This window comes from Rhinatrema bivittatum, chromosome 1, assembly GCF_901001135.1.
Source record: "Rhinatrema bivittatum chromosome 1, aRhiBiv1.1, whole genome shotgun sequence".
Classification (NCBI taxonomy): Eukaryota; Metazoa; Chordata; class Amphibia; order Gymnophiona; family Rhinatrematidae; genus Rhinatrema; species Rhinatrema bivittatum.
In genome coordinates, this window is record NC_042615.1 from 299,694,723 (window position 1) to 299,722,268 (window position 27,546).

Genomic DNA, 27,546 nt, shown 5'->3' on the forward strand with positions numbered 1-27,546 from the left:
ATGACTGCTTTTTGGAGCAGTTGGTCCAGGAACTGACACGGGGAGCCAATTTAAACCTTATTCTTATTGGAACGTAGGATTTGGTGTGAGAGGTAGCTATAATGAAGCTGCTTGGCAACAGTGATCATAATGTGATCAAATTATATTTAATAACTAGACAGCCCCTTTGAAAAGAGAGACTTTGATAAAATGAGGAAAAGGGAAAAACACTGAAAGGTGCAAATACAAAGGTTAAGAGTTCACATTATGTGTGGACATTGTTTAAAAATACCATCTTAGAAGCCCAGTCCAGATGTATTCTATGTATTTAAAAAAGTGGAAAGAAGGCTAAACAACTGCTAGCATGGTTAAAAGGTGAGGTGAAAGAGGCTGTTTTAGCCAAAAGAACTTCTTTCAAAAATTGGAAAAATGATCCATCTGAAGAAAATAGGAAACAGCATAAGCATTGGCAACTTAGATGTAAAACATTGATAAGGTGGGCTAAAAGAGAATTTCAATAGAACCTGGCTGTAGAGGAGAGGCAAAAAACACATAATAAAAACTTTAAAAAATATATTTGAAGCAGTAAGTCAGTGAAGGGAGTTGATTGGACTGTTAGTTAAACAAGCACTTAGGAAAGATAAGGCCATCTCAGAAAGACAAAATTATTTGCTTTGTTTACTGAAAAGGATATTGGGGAGATATCCATGCAAAAGAAGGTGACTGCCCACAAGTAAAATAAACAATAAATAGTAGGGCAGGAAAAATCTATATTTAGAGACGCAAAACTTCTTTATTTGTAATTTTCAGATGTATCATCAAATATTTCCGAACTTCAGAATGGGTTACACGGTCCCTCGACATGGGCTGTGTTTTGTACAAAGAACTGCATCGGGACGGACCCAAAATCACAATTTTGCAATTATATAACTGCTGAGAGACAATGTGATTCCAGGGTGCACTCAGTAGGAACAGTTCCTCAGTAGGAACAGTAGTCTGGCGAACATTGAGAGAGAGAGACTATAGGGCTCAGCCTGACACTCAATATATGCACCACTGTAAGGGGGGCACTTTGATTTGGGGTGGGGTTTTGGAGGGTGGTGTTAAGAAACATTCAGAGAGATTCATTGTAAAATTGACATCATTAAAAGAATTTTAATCCTTTAATGATGCCCCTTCTCTCTTCTCCCTTGCCCCCCCCCCCCCAATCCTCCCCCTCAACAATCCAGCCATCCTGCCCCGACTCTCCTGTACTTTACTGTCCAATGACGAGCTTTCCTGTGCTGAAGTGGCACTTGCAACATGGACTCTTTTCTAATTGGTGCCCCAATGCCAGGAGCTAAATTGGAGTCCCATCTTGCACCTTTTTTTTTTTTTTTTTCCACCACCTCCATGATATTAAAAGGCTTCTCATTAGTAAATGCAGCCTGAGACTTCCACATACATTTCTGCTTTCCACCTGCAAGGAATTGTAACAGTTTGGTTTATAGTTCAACTGAGGCATATAAATCTTGGAAATCTGCCGACAGCTGGTCTCCTTGCACCATTACTTAATATTTTATTGAACACAGTACATACAGAACTTTGTCTTTCACTGCTTAGGGATCTTCTTCACTTGTGTGCTGTGAACCACAGTTGCAAGGGTAAATATGAACCTTACAAAGTGAGGGCATGTGTAGATTAAGTATGGTAATAAAGTCCAGTATTTCTAAAAGCTAAAGGGCTTTGACCCTAATACGTAAAGTTGGTTGACATCTTAATACACTGCTGTTGAGACTAGGGTAATCTGTAATCAATTTTGACTATTTTCAACAGAGGACCTTTATATGTCTCTTATGATACCTTGGGCATAGTCGCATTTCACAAGTGTTACGTAAATTATTTTGCTATTTTGCTGAATCCGGAGTTTCATAGTTAATGTTTTTTTCTGTTGGCTACAGGGACACATTAAACTGGCTAAGTTTGGCCTTTACCACATGACAGCTCACGGCTTGGATGTTGATTTCCCTATTGGGTAAGAAAGCTGCATATGCATATATTGGTCACATGATAATACAGGCTAACAAACGGTTGAATTAATGCAAGTTTTAGACTTGTGAGCAGTAGCACCAAATCATCAAGATCTTAGCTACAGTCAGTTTGCATGTTTCTCATAAATATTCATAGTTCAGCAATTTAAAACATTTAAAAAAAATCACTATATTCAGTTACTTTATGTATATAACAGGGCAAGGACACAGTCACATATTCTTACATTTACCATCAGGAGGAGAAGGGGGCAGATAGATGATTGCATTTTATTTGAAATATGCACAGGAATTAAGATTACCAAACAAACATACAAAAATATAAGGTACCATTTTATTGGACTAATTTAAAATATTTCAAGGGTAATTATAAAAGCTAGATCAGGGCTTTACCTGTGAAAAGGGCTTTTTAGAAAATTGCCCACTCTATATGCGCTAATGTTTATCTGCGGTAGGGGGAGGCATTTTAAGGGGTGGTAGTGAGGATAGGGTTGCACTTGAATGCATACTTTTGAATTTTTTTTTTTTTTTTTAATTTCTCAGAAAAACTACCAACACGAATTAGCCTGTAACAATATGTGCAGGTAGTTTTTCCTGGCATAATTTTCAAAGTGAAAGTATACACATACGTTCACTTTGAAAATTAGTACAAAGACTGCAGTAAAAAGTTCCCACAGAATTTGCAATTATGCAGCCCCTTTTTAACTTGTTTTTGGGAGCTGATGCACTCTTCCTCAGGTCTGTATAGAATGAGCTAGAATAACATTGCTGGAAAATATAAAATGTATTCTAATGGTAGTAGGAAGGGGTGAGATTGATGCATGATCTCTATCATAATCTGTGGGGGAATTTGTTGCAGGTAGGTAGCTAGTGAAGTTGTCGCCATTGGACACAGGTTTAAGGAATTAAAGGAGTCTGTGCTTTTCGCCCTCATTTTGACTTGTTGCATCAATCTCAATCCTCCCAAGTAAATTCTCTCTGGTCATAAATTCAGCGCTGTGTTTCCCTGAACTGAGGAGAGGCAGGGAAGGAATTTCTGATGATCATGACTTGGAATTTTTTCTCAAATAATTCATTTTTTTTTCTTAAAGGGGGATATGTGTTAAAACTTTTGTCCTTATCAGATACAGCAAAACAGTATCTCCTGAAATTGTTATAAATTCAGTTGTACACCTGCAAAAAATAAGACTTTCTCCATCGACAAGCAGGCATGAATCAGCCATAGCGTGTAAGTGATTTCATACCATGGCACCAATGTGGATCCATCTCAAAGTTCTACATGTGCACGTTGCCTAGTTATTCCCTCAATCTTTCTTCTTCCAAGCTATCAAATGGACGTGCTCCCAGTCTCTCTTCCATTTTGTTTTTGACCTTGTTAGCTGGCCTAATTGTGAATCTGCTTCTTTCCATCTTTGTTTGTGTCACTGTCACGACAGCCCCTCAACAGAACCTGCATTTTTGAAGAAAAAAAAAACAGGGGGGTGGGGGGGGGGGAGGAGAGGGCACATGGAAAAGCCCAAAAGCCAAGGAAAGCATAGTCTTTTAAAAAAGTATTGGGGTAAAGTTAACTATCTGGAAATATTATTTAGTGTGTTTGTGCCTTTAATAGTCAGAAAGGCAGTGAATAAACAAGTTAGACTGTTTGTATTTTTAAATAGTTAGTCAATAAGGTAGCTAGTAAGCAGTAGGTAGTGTGTTTATTTTTAAAAGTCTGCAGAACTGAGTGTTCTGCAGACTTTTAAAGAACTGAGTGTTTGTATTGAAAAAAAAAACCCCCACAAAAAAACCAAAAAGTAGCCAGAAGCTAGAAATAAGCTAGGAGCAGTGTATACCTAAGTAAAAAAGTTGAATAGTTCAGCTCAGTTACTCACCTTGGAAAGGTGTTAAGGTAGTGTGATTGGGTTTGAATAGGGACCAACATTTGTTAATCAAGAGAGCAGTGAGTCACTCTGGCTGACTAACTGAAGTTAGACTGTTTGTATTTCCCAACCCTCCCACCCCTCGCCCACCCACCCCTAGCTCATCCCTTAATTTATAGGCAGGTGCCACTTTCAAAAAAAAATAAATTAAAAAAAAACTTTATTGAGAATTCGATCAGACCCCGGTAGGCCCCTACCAGACACATAGGGAATTCACTAATACATTTAAAGGATGTTAGAAACATTCCTACTCCCATAGCAACCTAAAACTTAACTAGGAACTGATCAAAATTGAGATGAAGGCAGCAGTCCAGCAGCAAGAGGGGGGCTTCCCAGTCTTTTGCATAGAGTGTCATATGTATGATTTTTTACCCACCGGTGAGAAGTTGTACATGTGCATGCAATGCAAAGAGCTCCTGGCTGTCAGAGAACGAGTCCGATCTCTGGAGGCTAGAGTAGCAGACCTGGAGGAGCTGAGGCAGACAGAGAGGTATATAGATGAGACCTTCAGGGACATAGTAGTCAAGTCCCAATTTCAGACTGGCAGCCCTGGTGCTGCCTTGGAGGAAGAAGGTCTCATGATGGGAGAGCACCAACTAGGTGCAGCAGGAAAGGATCCTGTAGCAAGGACCTGCTCTCCAGGTGATGCAATGTCCTTTCGCACTGAGGATATCTCCCCAAGGCCTACTGCCCAGGAGGGAAGGGTTAGGTTGGCCGTCATAGTTGATGATTCGATTATTAGGAATGTAGATAGCTGGGTGGCTGGTGGGCGTGAGGATCGCCTGGTAACATGCCTACCTGGTGCGAAGGTGGCGGACCTCACGTGCCACCTAGATAGGATTTTAGACAGTGCTGGGGAGGAGCCGGCTGTCGTGGTTCCTGTGGGCACCAACCACATAGGAAAATGTGGGAGGGAGGTTCTGGAAGCCAAATTTAGGTTCTTAGGTAGAAAGCTTAAATCCAGAACCTCAAGGGTAGCATTCTCTGAAATGCTTCCTGTTCCACGCGCAGGTCACCAGAGGCAGGCAGAGCTCCGGAGTCTCAATGCATGGATGAGATGATGGTGCAAGGAAGAGGGATTCAGTTTTGTTAGGAACTGGGGAACCTTTTGGGGAAGGGGGGAGTCTCTTCCGAAGGGATGGGCTCCACCTTAACCAGGGTGGAACCAGACTGCTGGTGCTAACCTTCAAAAAGGAGATACAGCAGCTTTTAAACTAGAACAAAGGGGAAAGCCGACAGTCGCTCAGAAGCGCATGGTTCGGAGAGAGGTATCTTCAAAGGATACTAATGATGCATTAGAATTAGGGCATCCCGACAGTGAGGTTCCAATAATTAGAAAAGTAGTCCAAGTGCCTGTAACTACAAACTCACCTGAGCTAAAAAATTCTAACTTATCCCTATCAATTAAAAAGCAGAATGAAAATACAAACAAAAAACAAACTTTGAAATGTTTGTATGCTAATGCCAGAAGTCTAAGAAGTAAGATGGGAGAATTAGAATGTATAGCAGTGAATGATGACATAGACTTAATTGGCATCTCAGAGACATGGTGGAAAGAGGATAACCAATGGGACAGTGCTATACCGGGATACAAATTATATCGCAATGACAGAGAGGAGCACTCGGGAGGAGGTGTGGCGCTTTATGTCTGGGATGGCATAGAGTCCAATAGGATAAACATCCTGCATGAGACTAAATACAAAATTGAATCGTTATGGGTATAAATCCCTTGTGTGTCGGGGAAGACTATAGTAATAGGGGTATACTACGGTCCACCTGGTCAAGATGGTGAGACGGACAGTGAAATGCTAAGAGAAATTAGGGAAGCTAACCAGATTGGTAGTGCAGTAATAATGGGAGACTTCAATTACCGAGAGCACTGCTGCAGGCAGAAACCTATCACCACCAAAGCTTGTCAGTAAATCTTGTTTTAATGTTATAATGTTCCAAACACTTTCATTTAGAATGGCAACTCTGTAAAACATCAAATTTCAGCAGTCCCCCAACACAGTCCCATGTTTCGCTAGGCTGCATCGGGAGGGACCAGAGACATGATTATATCTGTGATAGCGCTCCGTATAACGCTAATCACAGATATAATCATGTCTCTGGTCCCTCCCGATGCAGCCTAGCGAAACACGGGACTGTGTCGGGGGACTGCTGAAATTTGATGTTTTACGGAGTTGCCATTCTAAATGAAAGTGTTTGGAACATTATAACATTAAAACAAGATTTACTGACAAGCTTTGGTGGTGATAAGTTTCTGCCTGCACCAGTGCTCTCGGTTACTTGCGGATGTGCAAGGAATTGCTTCTTCTTTGTTTAGACTTCAATTACCCCAATATTGACTGGGTAAATGTATCATCGGGTCACGCTAGAGAGATAACGTTCCTGGATGGAATAAATGATAGCTTTATGGAGCAATTGGTTCAGGAACAGACGAGAGAGGGAGCAATTTTAGATCTAATTCGCAGTGGAGCACAGGACTTGGTGAGAGAGGTAATGGTGGTGGGGCCACTTGGCAATAGTGATGAAAATATGATCAAATTTGATTTAATGACTGGAAGAGGAACAGTGTGCAAATCCAAGGCTCTCGTGCTAAACTTTCAAAAGGGAAACTTTGATAAAATGAGAAAAATTGTTAGAAAAAAACTGAAAGGAGCAGCTACAAAAGTAAAAAATGTCCAAGAGGCGTTGGTCATTGTTAAAAAAATACCATTCTAGAAGCACAGTCCTGCTGTATTCCACACATTAAGAAAGGTGGAAAAAAGGCAAAAAGATTACCGGCATGGTTAAAAGGGGAGGTGAAAGAAGCTATTTTAGCCAAAAGATCTTCATTCAAAAATTGGAAGAAGGATCCAACAGAAGAAAATAGGATAAAGCATAAACGTTGGCAAGTTAAATGTAAGACATTGATAAAACAGGCTAAGAGAGAATTTGAAAAGAAGTTGGTTGTAGAGGCAAAAACTCACAGTAAAAACTTTTTAAAATATATCCGAAGCAGAAAGCCTGTGAGGGAGTCAGTTGGACCGTTAGATGATCGAGGGGTTAAAGGGGCACTTAGAGAAGATAAGGCTATCGTGGAAAGATTAAATGATTTCTTTGCTTCGGTGTTTACTGACAAGGATGTTGGGGAGGTAACCGTATTGGAGAAGGTTTTCATGGGTAATGATTCAGATGGACTGAATCAAATCACAGTGAACCTAGAAGATGTGGTAGGCCTGATTGACAAGCTGAAGAGTAATAAATCAACTGGACCAGATGGTATACACCCCAGAGTTCTGAAGGAACTAAAAAATGAAATTTCAGACCTATTAGTAAAAATTTGTAACTTATCATTTAAATCATCCATTGTACCTGAAGACTGGAGGATAGCAAATGTAACCCCAATATTTAAAAAGGGCTCCAGGGGCGATCCGGGAAACTACAGACCGGTTAGCCTGACTTCAGTGCCAGGAAAAATAGTGGAAAGTGTTCTAAACATCAAAATCACAGAACATATAGAAAGACATGGTTTAATGGAACAAAGTCAGCATGGCTTTACCCAGGGCAAGTCTTGCCTCACAAATCTGCTTCAGTTTTTTGAAGGAGTTAATAAACATGTGGATAAAGGTGAACCGGTAGATATAGTATACTTGCATTTTCAGAAGGCGTTTGACAAAGTTCCTCATGAGAGGCTTCTAGGAAAAGTAAAAAGTCATGGGATAGGTGGCGATGTCCTTTCGTGGATTGCAAACTGGCTAAAATACAGGAAACAGAGAGTAGGATTAAATGGACAATTTTCTCAGTGGAAGGGAGTGGAAAGTGGAGTGCCTCAAGGATCTGTATTGGGACCCTTACTTTTCAATATATTTATAAATGATCTGGAAAGAAATATGTCGAGTGAGATAATCAAATTTGCAGATGACACAAAATTGTTCAGAGCAGTTAAATCACAAGCAGATTGTGATAAATTGCAGGAAGACCTTGTGAGACTGGAAAATTGGGCATCCAAATGGCAGATGAAATTTAATGTGGATAAGTGCAAGGTGATGCATATAGGGAAAAATAACCCATGCTATAATTACATAATGTTGGCTTCCATATTAGGTGCTACAACCCAAGAAAGAGATCTAGGTGTCATAGTGGATAACACATTGAAATTGTCGGTTCAGTGTGCTGCGGCAGTCAAAAAAGCAAACAGAATGTTGGGTATTATTAGAAAGGGAATGGTGAATAAAACGGAAAATGTCATAATGCCTCTGTATCGCTCCATGGTGAGACCGCACCTTGAATACTGTGTACAATTCTGGTCGCCGCATCTCAAAAAACATATAATTGCAATGGAGATGGTACAGAGAAGGGCTACCAAAATGATAAGGGGAATGGAACAACTCCCCTATGAGGAAAGACTAAAGAGGTTAGGACTTTTCAGCTTGGAGAAGTGACGGCTGAGGGGGGATATGATAGAGATGTTTAAAATCATGAGAGGTCTAGAACGGGTAGATGTGAATCGGTTATTTACTCTTTCGGATAGTAGAAAGACTAGGAGGCACTCCATGAAGTTAGTATGGGGCACATTTAAAACTAATCGGAGAAAGTTCTTTTTTACTCAATGCACAATTAAACTCTGGAATTTGTTGCCAGAGGATGTGGTTAGTGCAGTTAGTATAGCTGTGTTTAAAAAAGGATTGGATAAGTTCTTGGAGGAGAAGTCCATTACCTGCTATTAAGTTCACTTAGAGAATAGCCACTGCCATTAGCAATGGTAACATGGAATAGACTTAGTTTTTGGGTACTTGCCAGGTTCTTATGGCCTGGATTGGCCATTGTTGGAAACAGGATGCTGGGCTTGATGGACCCTTGGTCTGACCTAGTATGGCATTTTCTTATGTTCTTATGGATCTACATTAAAGAGCATAGCTGCACTACATGGAATAATACCAATATTACCAGTAAGGTATTGACTATATTTTAACTTGGATATGCACTTTGATCTTTGATAACATAACTATAGAAGCAAGTTTTTCCATTAGGTCAAAGTACAATTTTATTTTATTTTCTCTGTGCAGTCACTACTTAGGAACATCTGAAACCAACTTCCACTGACAGATTTCAAGCATGTCTGGGATAGTTATGGAAAGGCCTCAGTGGCAGGGCAAGTTAGGAGCCAAAGATGGCATGGGTTCTGTGTAGTACAATAAGCCAGTGCAAATGGGGAGACTGGGTGGCTCCATGTGGCCCTTGTCTGCTGACATTTATGTTCCTGTATTGGTTAAGAAAAAAGCACATACCTTGCAGAGACACTGCAGCATTGGTTTAGGTTGATGAAGTTATTTTACTATGCTCTTGCAGATACCCATCATATTTGGCACCTGAGGTCATTGCACAAGGCATCGACAAACCCAGTGACCACACTCAAAGCGAGAAGCCTTTCCCTTCTGGTCCTAAATCGGATGTATGGTCTCTTGGTATCGTACTGTTTGAGCTTTGTATGGTATGTAGACTCACAGCAGCTTCTGCACAGTTGTCTAATATCATAGCAGTAAGTCATACAAGAGTTCTATAGAGATGTATTACCTGAGCTTGAAGTCAGAAAACTGCTTTCTTTTCCAGCAGCTGGTCTCATAGGCAGTTCAGTTAAGGCAGTCAGTCCTGGTTCTTTATAAAAAAAAAAAAAAAAAAAAACCTGTCACAGACACACAGTAAAAGAAACCTTTGTGAAAGCAGGTCCTGCTTTATCCAATGTAAAGAAGAGAAGATGAAGTTCACTCATTCACCTTCAGCCGCGATATCTGTCGTAGATATGCCCAAGACATTTTTAGTGCTCAGGGAGAGCATTAAGTAGTTAGCGAAAATATAAAAAAAATTAATAGTTAAATAAATTAAAGACAAGACCCTGGTCATGTGTGATGAAGACACAGTGGCCCCTGTGTTTGTTTAAAAGTTGCAGCTAAGATGGTTCTTATCAAAGAGGGTCCCATACAACAGTATTAAACTTGAACGCTATTATAAACATCAAAATGGAACCAAAAACTACCTAAAATATCTGAATCCTGCTGATTTTAAAAAGGTTCATATTTTATTAGTTGTCTGTTTTTAATATAATAAAAAAATAATTCTCCACTGCAAAACATCAAGGTTGGTTGGGATATGAAAAGAAAAGACCTCTAATGACATCAGCCAGTCAGTGCTTTTATTTTGATAATGTGATACTTTGTCTTTTGACTGATACAATTTCATACTGTTTTATTTAGGGAAGAAAACTATTTCAGAGCCTGGATATATCAGAAAGACTAAAACTCATACTGACCTTAGGTGGGTAGCAAAGGTGAAATCTGTTAACATGGCACATGTCTCTGTTCATTGGTGATCTTCCTTACCCTCAGCTATGTTTTTCTAGGGTACGTTGATGACATTATGACGGTGTTGGCAGAAGAGCATGGCTGCCTGGACATCATCAAGGTTTGTGACTGATCCCATTGTCTTAATGCCAGGCTCCCTGTGGCCCTCTGCTTGGAACAGGGATCATTTCCTTCTCCTTATTTGTGCTGAAGTAACTTCACACTCAGCTGTCACATCTCTTAACACTTGATTGTTCCATGGTATTATGATCAGGGTTACTTTGAACTTACAAGGCTGTCTTTTTGCTTTTTAGAAAACAGCATTTCATCATACTTAACTTTAAATTGATTTTCCCCTTTAGAAAAAGCCTTTTAAGAAAAAGAAATGTGTATAAGACTTCAGAAATGCTACTAAGGTCCATGAGGAGAGTGTAACAGAGAAACATGCATATAACTCTAGTTGCTGCCAAAAATATTTACTACCCTTAAACTAGCAGAAAACCCAAATGGTAGATCAGTATTAATACATCAACAAACCTTCAAGGATATAGACAAAAAAAACCCAGAAGACATTATAATACTCATATCTTTATCTTATTTTTGGTTGGCCTGGCAGTTTGACGCTTGGTGTGTTGCATCACTTCTGCATTCATTAAAGCACCTAAGAGACTTGTCACTCTATGGGCACACAACCCTCATCTGTTCTACCCATTCTGCATTCCTTCCTGGGACTTAATTTAGCCTTAGTTCCTTACAAATATTCTCTACTTTTATCTAGGTTCTGGACTTGTACTTATTTGAAAATGGAGTGGCTGTGGCACTCTGTTTACTTATCTCCTTTCTGACAAGCACAAAATTAAACAATTAAGTCTGATGTGTTGTGCTTTCCCCTCAGATCTTAGGAGCACATTTCTGCCATCTCTGCAGATTTCTTACAAATGTAATCTAACCTTTACTATACAAGAGTTCTCCTCACTGCCTGGTTACTCTCTGTCCTCTGCAGTCTGTATACTACCTTCTAATTAAGTGAGGCAGGAAGAAATGCTGATGTAATTATATTTTTTCTATCTGCTTTAATACTTTTTTTCTCTTTATATGGTGTCTAATCTAAGCTACAAAATTAATCATGGCTGAAAAACTCATCTTTTCAATTTTGTTTACTCATCTGCTTCCACTCACTGATTTTTTTAAACTGCCTACCCTTATGCAGTTGGATACCAGTCTTTTCAGCAAAATTCAGAAAGTATATGTATTCACACATTCAATTAAGGAAAGAAATATATACTCCCAAAGTAACCGCAAAAGCAGAGCATACCCTAAAAGTGAATATTTCAGGCTTTGTGGTCCTGGTCCCAGTCTGTCCAAGCATGTTTATTATGGCTTGCCCTCTTTATGGGGCTAAAGAGTATCACATGATTCCAGTTCATATCCCAGATTAGTTCAGACAAATGAGTTTGCATCCCTACCAGTAGATGGAGGCAGAGAATACAAACTTTTCAGGCACTGCTACATAACCGAGAGTGCCACCTGCAGTCCCTCAGTATTTCTCTGTCTCCAGCAGATAGTAGAGGTGCAAACCTGCAGTCTGGAGTTCTGAAAAAAAATTAGAAAAGGGAAGAAACAGAACAAGAAGAAGAAAAGAGTAGCATGAGGATTCGTGGAAACTCCCTGAGGTGCTAGGTTCCTTCGTGTGCAGCTTGTGTCTCTGGAGGTGAGCGAACCTCCGCGAAGACTGCAGGTAGCAAACTCTGCACCTGCTCAGTAGGACCTGTTCTGGAGGCCTCAGGGGGGCTGGAGGGGCAATGGCCGTATTTTCTGCACATGGTGGAAGGCAAGCAGTGACTAGGGAGCCCAAGGATTCCCCACTACCTCTCTCTCGGGTGTGTCAGGATGCAGTAGAGAACCGAGAGGGGCAAGGGGAGTCACACAAGGAGGCTGTGGATAGGGAGTCTAATGACTCTGAAGATTTTTCCACAGATTTTGTCCTGTTGCTTCATGAGGCCTAACTGGCAAAACGGAGAGCAGGACATAAGTGCTCGTCAACTCAGAAGTCTCAGCACCCAGTGAAGAAGCCTAGATCTTTTACGCAGAATAGGCCAGGGAGTCTGTGTCATCTCTTGCACTTGGGACGTCCGTCGGGTAGAGATGAGTCCTCTGAGGATTCGGAGGATGTGGATAATCTTCAGAAAGATCCTGGAGATGACCCTGAAGAAGATCTGGCGGTTGATCTTGGAGATACGCCTGTGGGTGCTGTGCCTGCTGCGGATAAGGATGCAAAGGAGCTTCCTTTCATGGAAGGAGATGACCCTAAAGTAGTTAGATTGTTCAATAAGGTGGAGCTGCGTCCTATTATCCCCTATGTGCTAGAGGTACTGGGAATCAAGGTCACTCAGGAAGAGTTCGACTCTGAAGAGTCTGAGGGGGTGGATCTGGTCCTAGATGGGCTGCATGGGCCTGTGAAGATTTTTCCATTACCAAAAGGGTAAAGAAGTTGGTGGTCCAGGAGTGGGATACTCTTGAAGCGGGTCTTAAGGGGTAGCCAGGGCTATGGCGAAGCCGGAGATCTCTGCCCGCCTTTTGCTTCATCTTCTCGGCCACATGGCTGCATCTGTCCATGTTACCCCCCTGGAATGCCTGTGCATGCACAAGGCACAATGGACACTGCGATCACAGTGGGGGCAGGCCACCGAGGACCTCAGTGCACGCATCTGCATTACACAGTCTCTTCAGATCTCCCTATCTTGGTAGGAAGATCTTTCCAATCTGAAACATTGGATTTCTTTCCAGGCTCTTCCATCTCAGGTTGCACTTACTACAGATGCATCGACTCTGGGTTGTTTGCACATGTTGACAACCTCCGTACACAAGGTCGGTGGATGGCTCAGGAATCTCTGTTCCAGATCAACTTCCTGGAGCTGCAAGTGATCTGCTACATTCTTTGGGCGTTCCAGGATCACTTAGCCAACTGTCCGGTTCTCATCCAAATGGACAAGCAGGTGGGAATGTGGTACATCAACAAACAGAGAGGTACTGGGTCGTTCATCCTCTGTCAGGAGGCAGCACAAATTTGGTCCTGGGCTCTGTCACGAGGGATGCTCCTACAAGCAATGTACCTAGCCAGGACAGAGAATGCGGTAGCAGGCCACCTGAGTCAGGCGTTCCGACCACACAAGTGATCCCTGAATCCAGTAGTGATGGATCACATCTTCCACCTGTGGGGATCCCAGATGTGGACCTCTTTGCCTCCCCTTGCAACAGCAAAGTGAGCCACTTCTGCTCCCTGTTCAGGTCAGACGGAACACCAGTGTCAAGGGCCTTCTGTACATGTATCCTCCGCTTCCACTGGTGGTGGTGACTCTCTTGAAGCTCCAGCAGGACAAGGGAACCATGATTCTCGTGGCCCTTTGTTGGCCAAGGCAAATCTGGTTCTCGCTCCTGTCAGAGAACAGATAAGTCTGGGGACCTCCCCCCGACCTGACCATACAGGACCAGGGCAGGCTGTGCCATCTGAACCTCAGTGTGTTAGTCTTGATGGCCTGGATGTAGAGAGCCTAGTTCTGTGGCCCCTGGGCCTCTCTGACAACGTTTCTCGGGTGCTGGTAGCTTCCACCAGAAAGTCTCGGGTGCTGGAAGGTTTCCACCAGAAAGTCTTATAGATTGAAGTGGAAGAGGTTTTCCATCTGGTGTGCAGGGCACGGTTTGGATCAGTTTGCTTGCTCCACTCCAAAATTGCTCAACTATTTGTGGCACCTTTCGGAGTCTAGCTTACCGCCAGCGAGTGAGCAGTACCCAGTCTTTGTGCAGCCCATAATGGGGCGATTTATGCGGGGTTTGCTTCAACTGAAGCCTTCCCTGTGGCCTCCCATTGTGTCGTGGGACCTCAACGTTGTATTGGCTCAGCTCATGCATGATCCTTTCGAGCCTCTGTGCTCCTTCAATCTGAGGTACCTGACTTGGAAAGTTCTTTTCCTGGTTGCCGTCACTTTGACGCGCAGGATTTGTGAGCTTCAGGCGTTGGTGATGCATCCACCCTACACAAAATTCTTTTGTGATAGGTTGGTTCTGTGTACTCACCTCAAGTTCCTGCCTATGGTGGTGACTGATTTTCATTCAGTCAATCATTCTACCTATCTTCTTTCTGAGGCCTCATTCACACCAGGATGAATGAGCTCTGCACAGTTTGGATTGCAAGAGGGCCTTAGCTATCTGTCTCGAGCACACAGCGGCCCACCGACAGTCCAAGCAGCTCTTCATATCTTTCGATAATAGATTGGAAGTTGTGGTGACCAAGCAAACTCTGTCAAATGGGCTGGCAAATTGTATTTCCTTTTGCTATGCGCAGGCTAGCCTTCAGCTTGGAGGCCGTGTCAAAGCTCACTCTATCAGAGCCATGGCGGCTTCGGTAGCTCACTTGCAAGCGGTTCCCATTGCCAAAATCTGCGAGGCTATGACGTGGAGGTCTCTCCATACGTTCACTGCTCACTACTGTTTGGACAAGGGTGGCCCACATGACAGTAGCTTCGGCCAATCTGTCCTTCGAAATCTCTTTCAGCTGTAAACCCAATTCTCCCTGCCTAGGGCCCATTGTTTGAGGTCAGGCTGTCCCCCTCTATTACCAACAGCACCGTGGCTTTTTGTGCCCTTTAGCACCCAATTAGATGTCTGTTGGTTATTGTTGTTGCTGGGAGCAGCCTGTAGCTTGGTATTCACCCACATGGGAGGACTACCATCCTGCTTGTCCTAGGAGAAAGCAGAATTGCTTACCTGTAACAGGTCTTCTCCTAGGACAGCAGGATGTTAGTCCTCAGGAAACCTGCCCGCCACCCCGTGGTGTTGGGTTTCTCTTATGCTTGTTGTTTTATTTTTTTGTACTTCTGTGTTACGAGACTGAAGAGGGACCGCATGTGGACGCGTGGATAGTGGCATACTGGACATGCTCAGTGTGCCAGTTAGTTTTTAGACTGGCACACTGAGCTTTGACAAGTTTTCTGTGCTAGGCTCCATCTGATGATGTCACCCACAAGTGAGAACTAACATCCTGCTGTCCTAGGAGAACACCTGTTACAGGTAAGCAACTCTGCTTTCTTTGCCTCCCATCTGCTAGTAGGGATGGAAACCCACTTCTCTGGACTGATCTGTGGTATTCCAGGAATGAAAATTAGCAGGTAAGAACCAGTTTTCCTGTCCATGAAGTTCATTTTTGTAGATATTAACACAACTGAGTTGTCTGATAGAGGTAAAAGTTTTGGACAATTTAGGTGAGTATGTGGTGTTGACAACATTTTAAAATTATTCTTTTGACAAATTTCTGTCCTTTTTCTATGACAGGATCTCCCTGGAAACACATTAGATTTGTTGAAGAAGTGTCTTACATTCCAACCTTCCAAGAGGTAAAGGACACTGTACCCAAGCTTGACTGGAATGAGAAGAGTATTGCTGTGAGCTAGCACTGAATTGTGCATACATGTCTGCTGGCATGGACACGAACTGGGAGGGAGAGTCCAGATGAAATGAATAAGTACTGTCATTGCTTTACACTACTTAGCAGTAGTGAAAGGGGACTTACAAGTCATGTTCAAGAACCACTTATACACACTCATCCTCACTCACACTGTTCATCCCAACTCACTCAGGGTTGCAAGGTGTATGGCAGTCAGGAGTACTCTCATTAAAAGAACTGCTTCATCCTCCAGAGCAAAATTATATGAATCAATTGCTCACAATCATGGGAAGGAGAGTCCACAATCCATAGTTCATACATAAAATAGTTTTGTTTTGACTTTTTAAAACTAAAATAAGTTTCTGCAGATGTTATCATTCACCTCAGCATATGTTTTATATTTTTGTGCCCTAAGCTAAGGGTTAGCTGGGGCAATCGCATTGCTGTGAGGCAGTGGTTTGTGAAGTTAGAAGTTTTGCTATATCTATCCCAGTACCTGGCACATTCTCAGCCTCTTCCAAGAGACCAACAGGAGGTGAAATTTCATCCTATTTACAGATATATCACAAATATTTTCCAATGTATTAGCATTCAGCAATATAATTTGGCAGAAGCTGACAATTTAATGAGTTATGCAAGGTATCACCACTTGGCCTTTTTGGCTAAGATCAAATGTAAGGTCAGAGGCATGTTCTGAGGGTGGTCCTTTTTAGGCTTTTGGCTGAGATTGAGTACTTATAGGTAGGAAGAGGTAGCTAAATGCCCTAGGGACACAATATCATTTTGATCTTTGCTAAACTGGGAGAATTAAAGCTCCTGTTTAAAAAAAAAAAAAGTCATGAAATTATAGCTTCATCCAGTCTTTTCATGTCATAGCATGAGATGTATGCATTAACCTGTGTTCCCTGTACATATCCAGATCAGTCCAGAATCCTGGGTTTTGCCTCCCTGCCAGAAGATGGAGATAGATAAAGTTTCACTGACACTTTACATAACCCAATGTGCCACCTGCAATCCCTCAATATTTCTCTGTCTCCAACAGATAGTAGATAGTGTAAATCCTGCAGTCTAGAGAGAGAGAGACTAAAAAAAAAAAAAGTTAAATCCTGGGGAATGGGAGCTGTCGGAGGCAACGTTGTGTCTCATTCATGGAAGATAGCAGTATCCTGACCATAAAGAACACCAAGGCATCGTGGTTTTACAGCCACTGAACAGAATATGGTACAGGAGGAATCGGAGCTCTGGTGTTGCCATGGAATCGAGGGTTCCCTGTATGTATCGGATCAGTCCAGACTCCTGGGTTTTGCCTCCGCACCAGCAGGTGGAGACAGAGCCAAACTTTTCAGGCTCCAAATATATGCCAGGGTGCCACCCACAGCCTGTCAGTATAGCTCTGTCTCCAGCAGGTGCAGGGTGCTCAATCCACAGTCTAGGCTGATCCAAATTGGGGTTGTTTTAAGGGGAGTAAGGGTCTGAGTTAGGGCTGATTGTCCTTTTTCCTTGCTCCTTTTTTAGTAAAGTTAAAAAAAAAAATTAAAAAAGTTTTATTTTCTTCACAGCTAGGTCAGCGAGGGAAGGATCGGGCCTGTGCCTCCCAGGGGGTTGTTAGGTCCCGAGGGGGCCATCTCCCCTGGTGGTGAGGCTGCTGTGGCCTAGGGTCGAGGACCCTGTGGTGAGAACCGGCCCAGCCGGGGTGATACCGGCGAGCCCGGCTCACTCACCCCAACCAGGCCGCTTCAGCATTCGCCGGTGGACAGCGTCTTGTAAAAAAAAAAAAAAAAAAGAAACAGAAGGTAAGTGTTCTCGCGGTGGTGACCCGACAGACTTTTTTTTCTTTGTGATTTCGGCTCCTGCCGCGGCAATCCGTAGGGCGTGTTTCCCGGGCGAATTCGACTTGCGGTCCCGTTGTTCCTCGTCCTTGGGGGGCTGAATTTCAGGTTTTCTTCAGCAGCCGGCAGCGTGGCCTGACCAGCCATGCCACGTGGCATGGCCTGCGTGGCCTGCGGGTCGGGTGGTAGAGGGAGAGGGAGAGGGGGCCCCGTCGTCGGGGGCGAAGAGGCAGAGTCAGACTTCGGAGGGCGATGATCCCAAGGTCATCCGTCTATTGTGGAGAGACGAACTTGGACCCCTCATTCCCGCGATCCTGGAAGAATTGGGGATCACCACCCTCCCTGATGAGTCTAGGCTCGGGTCCATGGATAAGCTTTACCCGATGCCAGAAGATACCTTGGAAGGTCTCCGGGTCCCTAAAGTGGATGCCGCCATTTCAGCGGTCACGAAGTGAACCACCATCCCGGTTACAGGTACCACGGCTCTGAAGGATCTTCAGGATTGGAAGTTGGAGGTCCAGTTGAAGAAGATCTTGGAGATCTCGGCACTTGGGGCCCGAGCGGCCATTTGTGGTAATTTCGCGCTCCGAGCAGGACTACGCTGGGTGCAGCAGCTCCTCGCCAATGAGGGCCTGTCGGAGGTGGAAGCTCGACAGGCATCTCTCTTGGAGGCGGTGGTGGCATAAAGCGCAGATGCTCTTGATGACCTTCTTAGAACCTCGGCGCACTCTATGGTTTTCGCCGTCTCGGCGAGGCGGTTGCCGCGGTGCGGGACTGGGCTGCGGATGGTGCATTCAAGTTTAGGCTGAGTTCCTTACCGTTTAAGGGGCAAACTGTTGTTTGGGAAGGAGTTGGACAATATGATTCAGTGTCTGGGGGAGAATAAAGGATATCGTCTTCCGGAGGACAGAACGCGCCCCAGGTCATCTTTTTCCTCTAGGTCTCGTTTCAGGGGAAATCGTAGAAGCCGCACCTCTCGTCCGGGTGCTCCCTTCTCCTCCTCCTCCTCCTCCCTTTGCTCAGGAGGGGGCCGGCAACAGTCTCAGTCCCTTCGAAGCAGGCATTTTGGCAGGGCTGGTTCCTCCTAAGCTCCTGCCGGTGTTAAGTCCGCACAATGGGTTCGGCCGGGCCATTCCTCTGTACCCAGGGTAGGGAGCAGGTTGTCTCTCTTCTACAAGGAATGGAACAAGATCACGTCGGATCAATGGGTACTCTTGGTGCTAAAACACGGCTATGCCTTAGATTTTGCATGGCAGCCCCGACCGCGGTATTTCCCGTCGCCCTGCGGAAATGCGGACAAGCGCCGAGTGATCCAGCAGACCTTGGAGAGGCTATTGGCCCTGGGAGCGATCGGGCCGGTCCCAAAGGGGGAGCAACGAAGAGGTCATTACTCCATTTACTTCGTCGTTCCAAAGAAGGATGGGACTTTTCGGAGTGTTCTAGATCTCAAGGGCGTCAACAGGTGTCTGTAGATTCCGCGGTTTCGCATGGAAATGTTGCATGCCGTCATCGCATCTGTGCGACCGGGGGAGTTTCTGGCTTCTCCGGATCTCACGGAAGCATATCTTCACATTGGAATCAGAGAGGATCACCAGAGCTATCTCCGGTTCTACGTGTTGGGGAGACACTTTCAGTTTCAAGCCTTCCCATTTGGGACTGGCTACAGCCCCCAGATCCTTCACCAAGATCATGGCTGTCGTGGCGGCGCAGCTTCGGAGGGAAGGATTGTTGGTTCATCCGTATCTGGACGATTGGTTGATTCGGGTGAAGTCGGAGGACCTCTGCCGGTCGGCAATCTCCCAAGTGCTCCACCTATTGCGTTCTCTAGGCTGGGTAGTGAACACCGCCAAGAGTCATCTCTTTCCATCTCAGTCTCTTGAGTTTTGGGAGCGTTGTTTGACACGCGTCAAGGGGCGGTCTTCCTTTCGTTGGAGCGTTGTCACAAATTGCAGGGCCAGGGTCGGGCTTTGCTCCTGAAGAAGCCGCCAGCGGTCTGGGTTTACCTACAGATGATAGGTTCAATGGCATCCGCCCTGGATCTAGTTCCCTGGTCCTTCGCGCTCATGCGACCCTTACAGTCCGCATTGCTCTCCCGCTGGAGCCCCGTGTCCGAACAATTTTACCTTCCGTTGTCTTTGACACAGCCAGCTTGGCTCAGTCTCGGATGGTGGCTGTGCTCGACCAATCTACTACGGGGAGTGCCACTGGAGACGCCGGAATGGACGGTGGTCACCACGGATGCGAGGCTCCTCGGTTGGACGGAAGTCGGTTCAGGGGTGCTGGTCCGTGACCGAGTCTCACTGGTCGATCAATCGCCTGGAGACCAGGGTGGTGCACCTAGTGTTGCAGGCCTTTCTCCTGTTAGTTCAGGGAAAGTCGGTCAGGGTCCTCTCTGACAATGCGACGGCAGTGGCCTACATCAATCGTTAAGGGGGGACCAGGAGCCAACAGGTGGCCCTCGAAGCTAGTCTTCTAATGCAGTGGGTGGAGTGCCATCTGGTCAGCATAGCGGCGTCTCATATCGCGGGGGTCGACAACATGCAGGCGGACTTCCTGAGTCGGCATCAACTCGCCCCAGGACAGTGGGAACTGGCGGACAGGGCGTTTCGCATCATCTGCGACAGTCGAAGTGGTTCGTTGAGGGTACAGGTAGCAGCTCTTGGGTGTTCCAGGGGTTGCTCGACGGGAGATCCCTGGCGGGGCATCCGGATGTGGCCTGGTTCTTGAAGGGGGCGAAGCAGTTGCGTCCACCCTTGCAGGTCCCATGTCCTTCCTGGAACTTGAATGTAGTTCTCAGGGCCCTATGCGCTCCTCCTTTTGAGCCCTTAAAGAGGGCGACCCTCAAGGATCTTATGTTGAAGGCGGTATTCTTGGTGGTGATCACGTCTGCTAGAAGGGTGTCAGAGTTCCAGGCTTGTCCTGCAGGGAGCATTTCTCGCGGTTTTATGAGGCCGGGGTCACTCTGCGGACGGTCCCCTCATTCCTTCCCAAGGTGGTTTCTTCGTTTCATTTGAATCAGTCAGTGGGTCTCCCTCCTTTGCCGATCTCACGGGGACGGATCCTGTCTTGAGGGACCTCAGGCAGTTGGACGTGCATAGAACTCTGTTACGTTACTTGGAAGTCACTGATGAATTTAGATTATCGCATCACCTTTTTGTCCTTTGTCAGGGTACAAGAAGGGGCCATATGGCCTCCAAGGCCACCATTTCTCGATGGCTGAATCCATATGTTCCTCATATCTTCTTGGTGGAAGGCCTCTGCTTCAGGGGCTTAAGGCCCACTCGATGCGTTCCCAGGCGGCTTCCTGGGCGGAGTGTATGCAGATTTCCCCGCACGAGATCTGCCGGGCTGCAACTTGGAAATCTTTGCATACTTTTGCACGTCATTATCGCCTGGATGTCCAGGGCACCCGGGAGGGCAATTTTGGGGCAGGCGTGTTGAGAGCGGGCCTCTCCGGTTCCCATCCCAAGTAGTCTCAGCTCTGGTACATCCCAGGAGTCTGGACTGATCCGGTATGTACAGGGAAAAGAAAATTAGGTCTTACCTTCGATAATTTTCGATCCTGTAGTACCAAGGATCAGTCCAGAGTCCCGCCCTAAGTGCTTTCTCAGTTTCGGAGAGTCCGCTTTGTTCTCGGGGAATTGGGAGATTTCCTCATGCAGTTGTTCTCTGTTTGTTTTTCTATTTCCTGAAGCAGGTCTCTCGTTGGGGACGGTGAGCTCAGGGTTCCCGGAGGTTGTTTCTGGTGTTTAGTTTTTCAGGTTTTCCTGCTTTGACATTACGTTATACTGGCAGGCTGTGGGTGGCACCCTGGCATATATACGGAGCCTGACAAGTTTGGCTCTGTCTCCACCTGCTGGTGCGGAGGCAAAACCTAGGAGTCTGGATTGATCCTTGGTACTACAGGAACGAAAATTATCTGAGGTAAGACCTAATTTTCTTATTCTTTGTCTTCCCTTCCATGGCTTCTGGTGGACAAGGGATTACAGTGGATAGAGAAACATCTGGGCAACATGATCCTGTTAGCTCAAGTGGTCATGTATCCCAGATCTGATCAACATGGCCATAGATGGGCCCCTAAGATTCGGACATCAGTCGACTCTTTCACCTGGGCCCAATATTTTTGGGTCAGGCGGCTCATTTCTGTCTTGCGGCTTTGCTTCTGAAAGGAGACAACTGAGATGGAGGGGATATTTCGAAGTGGTTATTTCTACCTTATTGCAGGCTAGGCGACCTGCTACATCCTTTAACGTATGTGTGAATTTGGAGGATCTTCAAGTCCTGGTCTGCTGTTGATGGAGTGCAGCCTCAGTCTGTTCAGGCTATGGTGTTGCATATTTTGGCTTTTCTACAGGAAGGTTCTGGTCAAGGGACTGGCGTTTAACTTTCTGAGAGTCCATGAGGCAACATTGGGTTGTCTCCGGGGTAAGGTGCAAGGCTATCCTCTGTCCACACATTCGGATGTTCTATGGCTCCTTCAGGGAGCTAAGAACTTGCATCCTCAGTTGCAGAACATTTATCCATCTCGGAATCTGAATTTAGTCCTTAGAGGATTGTGCGAGGCTCAGTTTGAACCACTAAAGACTGCTACGGTTAAGGACTTTACTCTTAAAGTGGTTTTCTTGGTGGCTATTTGTTCACCAGGAGAATTTTGGAGCTCCAGGCACTGTCATGTTGAGATCCCTTCATATAGATTTGGGAGTATCTTTATGCATGGTGCCTTCTTTTCTGCCTGAGGAAGTCTTGGTGTTCTATCTTTGTTAGACAGTGGAGCTTCCAGCTTTTACAGATTTGGATTCCTCTATGCCTCATGCGGGGGAGCTTAGGCCCTTAGATGGGAGGCATGCATTATTGAGGTATCGAAAGGTTACTTATTTCCGTAGATCGCATCACCTCTTTGTACTGTGGAGTGATCCAAAGAAGGGAAACAAGTCATCTACTTGTTTCCGAATTCTACACAAGTCACTCACAATTATCCACAAAACCATCCACAATCAAGCACTTCTTAACCTTCAACTCCCACTCAGACTACACACCTCTTCAAGACCGATCAGAGAGGCCTACAGAGGATCCCTACACGCCCCTCCAACCAAAGTGACTCACCACATAACCACAAGAGAATGGGCCTTCTCTATAGCGGGTCCAACCATTTGGAATACCATTCCCACTGAACTTAGACAAGAACCCTGCCTAATGACTTTTAGAAAAAGGCTTAAGACTTGGTTATTTCAACAAGTCTTTACATAAATTTACTGATTACCAGAACTAAGGCCCCGGTGCACCACAATGAATATTTCTAGTCGTAGAACTCTCCAAATAACTGGCGTTATGTTTCAAGTTACCTATGCTCTGTCGTCTTCTTCCCCCAGTTTGCTCACCCCCGTTTTATTGTAAATTTTTTTACTTCTTTACTATGTTAACGTATTTAAGGTTATTGTTCCCCCAGTTTTCTGTAAACTGACATGATATGACTCGGTCATGAATGCCGGTATAAAAAAAAGCATCAAATAAATAAATAAATCTAGGGCTACAATTATGCAGTGGCTGAAAGAAATTGAGTCGACTTAAATTTCTAAAGGGTGCCCGCTGCCGGGGGGGGGGGGAGGGGCGGGTGTTAGGGGCATATTGAACTCGTTCTCAGGCAACTTCCTGGGCTGAGTCACAACAGGTGTCTCCGCATGAAATTTGCTAGACAGCTACTGGGAAGTCGTAGCACACTTTTGCTAGGCATTATCCCTTGGATGTCGGAGCTCTGGCTTCCATGTGCTTTAGTGAAAGTGTTCTACAAGCGGAACTCTCCAGGTCCCACCTGAGTTATCGGGAGCTTAGGTACATCCCAGGAGACTGGATTGATCTGGGCTCGTACAGGGAAAGGAAAATTGGTTCTTACCTGCTAATTTTTGTTCCTGTAGTACCACAGCTCAGTCCAGAGACCCACCCATTTACTGGGGGAAGAGTCCGCCGCTTGAACTGTTGCTTTGTATATAGTGCAAAGTTGTTAGAGGTTTTCAATGCTAATTGCTTATGTTAAATTTGGAAAATTAGTTTTTCATTGTCTTTTAGGGCAACTTCACCTTTTTCCAGCTCATTGGAGGGAAGAGAGTTTGCTTAGAAATTTATGCTTGTTGCTGTCATCTTGGTTTGGGTACAGGTCAATACTGAGAGACAGCAGGTGGCACATTGGGTTATGTACAGCGACGGTGAAATTTTCTCTGTCTCCATCTGCTGGCAGGGAGGGAAAACCCAGGAGTCTGGACTGATCTGTGGTACTACAGGAACGAAAATTAGCAGATAAGAACCAATTTACCTTTTATTGTATGTTATAATATAAAAGTTTGAAATTTTTCCATAATAATCTCTTCACAATTTTGATTTCCTTTTCTGCTCCTGTGCTTTTTTTGTGATTTCTCTGTTTCTTTTGAATATGTCATCCTTACTCAAGGCCTACAGCGGCAGAGCTCTTGTGCGCCAGCCTGTTCAGCGAAGTGTCGTCTATGTACTCTCCCTTCCACAAGCCTCTCAGTCTCTTCTCATCCTCCCTGAGATGTGCTGACTTAACTCTGCCTGAGGACATCAGTCTGCTCTGTAAAAGTGAAGGTGGGAAAGGAATTATTACATCTTTGTCTGATTTCTGATATGTTAAATCAGAAGCAGAAATGCTGGTCCACAATAAGCTTGCCTTCTATAATGACTACTGAAAGAACATGCAAGTAGGTTCAAAGGTCATGCTTTCTGAAATAGCACAGTACTTATACGTAAATGCCTAGATATGGCATTCGCCAGCTACAGCCCATGTTTTCATTTGAGATCCAGATGTTACTGTAAAATACCTATTAAGTAGAGCAGATCTGTGACTGGTAACTGCTTTGCTTGATGGGGACTGGTTAATAATGCCTGAATCTCAGTCAGAAAAGATCCTGCAAGACAAGGAAGCTTCAGCTAGGTAGAAAGAAAGGAATGGAAAGTAAGAATATAAATGGAGGTAATGAGTATGAAAAGGCAGGAATTTAGTGAGGGAAAAAAGAGGCAGAGAATTAGAGGTAAAATAAAGAGTTGAAAAGCAGAATTAGACTGGATAAAAGTATATGGAAGAAAGAAGGACGTCAAGACGTAAAAAAAAACAAAAAACCTCAAATGGGCCAGAGTGCCTTGCTTAGACCAGATTTGGGTTGGCTAAATCATTTTCAGCCGAATCTAGATGGCATTTTTGCAGCTGAAAATGACCTTAAACCTAGGTGACAAAAATATGGCTACTTAGATTTAGAACAGGCAGTCTTAGGCACCTAAACTTAGGTGGATAATGGTGAAAATTAGCACTAGCCTGCTGTCCTCTCAAATAAATCTTCCTTCCCCTCCCCACACACAGGTCAGCGATTCCTCCTCCCACCCACCATATTTTCAATAAAAAAAAAAATGAGACTGCCTTGACAGCCTCCCTGATTTTCCTTCCCACCCACAGTCTTTAATAAAATGTCTACCTGGTCATTCTCCCTCCCCTATTTGCCCAATATAGAAAAAAACAAAAACCATCTGATCCCACCTAGAGCCAGAGAAACTTTGGAGGCTGGGCTAGTAGGAGGTAAGTCTGAGCCCTCCTGCCAACAAGATTACAGATGGCTCTGGTAGAATTGAACCTCTGATGCAGAGACACACACTGTATCAAGTGCAACAAGTACAAAAAGCCTTCTCTGTATTAGATACTGAAGAAGCTCTTCAGAAAAAGATTGAAGTGTTATCTGAAAAGAGAGAAGAAACCCAATGCATACAGGAATTCCAGATCAGTAACCAAAGGAAAAAGCTAATTGTGCTGGATGAATCTGTCATCAAAGGCACTAATCTTTCCCCTTGCACAAATGCAAAAGGAAAGGGAAAAGTGGATAACAAAACTCAAGTAAAGTCACAAAAGGAGTCCAGGAACAGCAGTAACCTGAACGTGGAAAGCTGGAAAGCTATGAGCACAAATGCTCATAGTTTGGGCAATAAAATCCCAGATCTGCAAGCCCTAATGGTGGAGGCGGACCTGGACATTGTTGCTGTCACGGAGACGTGGTTCACAGAATCTCACGATTGGGATATGGCAATACCGGGCTATAACTTGTTAAGGAAGGACAGAGCGGATAGGAAAGGGGGAGGTGTGGCTCTTTACATCAGAAACAATATCCAAGCATCTGAGTTGCAAGGAAGATGGGGCAATGAAGAAGCACTATGGGCCAACCTAAAAAAAAAGATGGGACATCCATTTTTATTGGAGTGGTTTACAGGCCTCCAAACCAAAAGGAAGAGCTGGACAGAGATCTAATTGAAGACATCCAAAAGATGGGAAAGAAGGAAGAAGTGGTGATTGTTGGAGACTTTAATTTGCCGAATGTAGACTGGAGAATCCCATCTGCAGAATCTAACAATAGTAGAGAAATGGTGGATGCTCTGCAAGGAGCTTTGTTCAAACAAATGGTAATAGAACCCACAAGAGAGGGAACTATATTCGATTTAGTGCTCACTAATGCAGATAATGTCTCTGATGTGCAGGTGGGCACCAGTGACATCAACCGGTATGGTTTAATATCACAAAAAGGATATGGAAAAGAAGCACATGAACCTGAGTTTTGCAGTTCAAAAACACAGACTTTGATGAAATGGGGAAGTACCTGGAGGAAGAACTTGTAGGCTGGGAGAACGAGAGAGATGTGGAACAACAGTGGACCAAACTAAAAGGAGCAATTACCAAGGCAACTAATCTATATGTTAGAAAAGTAAAGAAAAGCAAAAGAAAAATGAAACCTATCTGGTTCTCCAAGGAGGTGGCTGACAAAATAAAGGCTAAAAGAACAGCGTTCAAGAAATATAAAGGATCCCAAAAGGAGGAGCACAAAGAAGAATATCTGGTAGCACTGAGGGAGACAAAGAAAGTAATCAAGACGGCAAAAAGTCAAGCGGAAGAAATGTTTGCCAAAGAGGTAAAGCGAGGTGACAAAACATTTTCAGATACATCAGTGAAAGGAGAAAAGTTCAAAGTGGTATAGTGAAATTGAAAGGTGAAAATGATCAATGTGTGGAGAGAGACGAAGAAATAGCAGAAATATTAAACAAATACTTCAGTTCTGTTTTCACTAAAGAAGACCCTGGAGAAGGACCATTGCTAGTTAACAAACTAGAGGGGAATGGAGTAGATGTAACTCCATTTACAGTAGAGAATGTATGAGAAGAGCTGAGGAAACAAAGTGGACAAAGTCATGGGACCTGATGAGGTTCATCCCAGGATACTGAGGGAGCTCAGAGATGTGCTGGCGGGTCCGCTGTGTGACCTGTTCAATAGATCCCTAGAAATGGGAGTGGTGCCGAGTGACTGGAGAAGAGCGGTGGTGATCCCGCTTCACAAGAGTGGAAACAGAGAAGAGGCTGGTAATTACAGACCAGTTAGCCTCACCTCGGTGGTGGGAAAAGTAATGGAGTCGCTGTTAAAAGAAGGAATAGTGAGCTATCTACAGTCGGAAGAATTGCTGGACCAGAGGCAGCATGGATTCACCAGGGGAAGATCCTGTCGGACAAATCTGATAGAGTTTTTTGACTGGGTAGCCAAGGAATTGGATCAAGGAGAGCGGTTGATGTCATCTACTTGGATTTCAGCAAAGCTTTTGATACGGTTCCGCACAGGAGACTGGTGAATAAAATAAGAAGCTTAGGAGTGAGTGCCAAGGTGGTGACCTGGATTGCAAACTGGTTGACGGACAGAAGTCAATGTGTGATGGTAAATGGAACTTACTCTGAAGAGAGAGCGGTGTTGAGCGGAGTGCCACAAGGGCACTCCGCTTTACATTCTTTACATTAGAATGTAAAGCTAGTTGCTGAATTATTGTTTTTTGTAAACCGAGGTGATGTTTATAATGTGCCGCGGTATATAAAACATTTCTAAATAAATAAATAAGGGTCGGTGTTGGGACTGATCCTGTTCAATATCTTTGTGAGCGACATTGTTGACGGGATAGAAGGTAAGGTTTGTCTTTTTGCGGATGACACCAAGATCTGCAACAG

At 44.4% G+C, this 27,546-nt stretch overlaps 1 protein-coding gene across 5 annotated transcripts in view; it reads left to right on the forward strand.

The window, feature by feature from the left end:
* Positions 1-27,546, forward strand: part of TBCK (TBC1 domain containing kinase) — a 479,395-nt gene that overhangs the window by 89,279 nt on the left and 362,570 nt on the right. For all 5 annotated transcript variants that reach the window (XM_029596823.1, XM_029596818.1, XM_029596827.1 and 2 more), the window contains 6 exons: positions 1,920-1,993; positions 9,260-9,401; positions 10,162-10,222; positions 10,308-10,369; positions 15,577-15,638; positions 23,960-24,114. In XM_029596823.1, the coding sequence (XP_029452683.1) occupies positions 1,920-1,993; positions 9,260-9,401; positions 10,162-10,222; positions 10,308-10,369; positions 15,577-15,638; positions 23,960-24,114 (556 nt within the window). The remainder of the gene's footprint in view (positions 1-1,919; positions 1,994-9,259; positions 9,402-10,161; positions 10,223-10,307; positions 10,370-15,576; positions 15,639-23,959; positions 24,115-27,546) is intronic.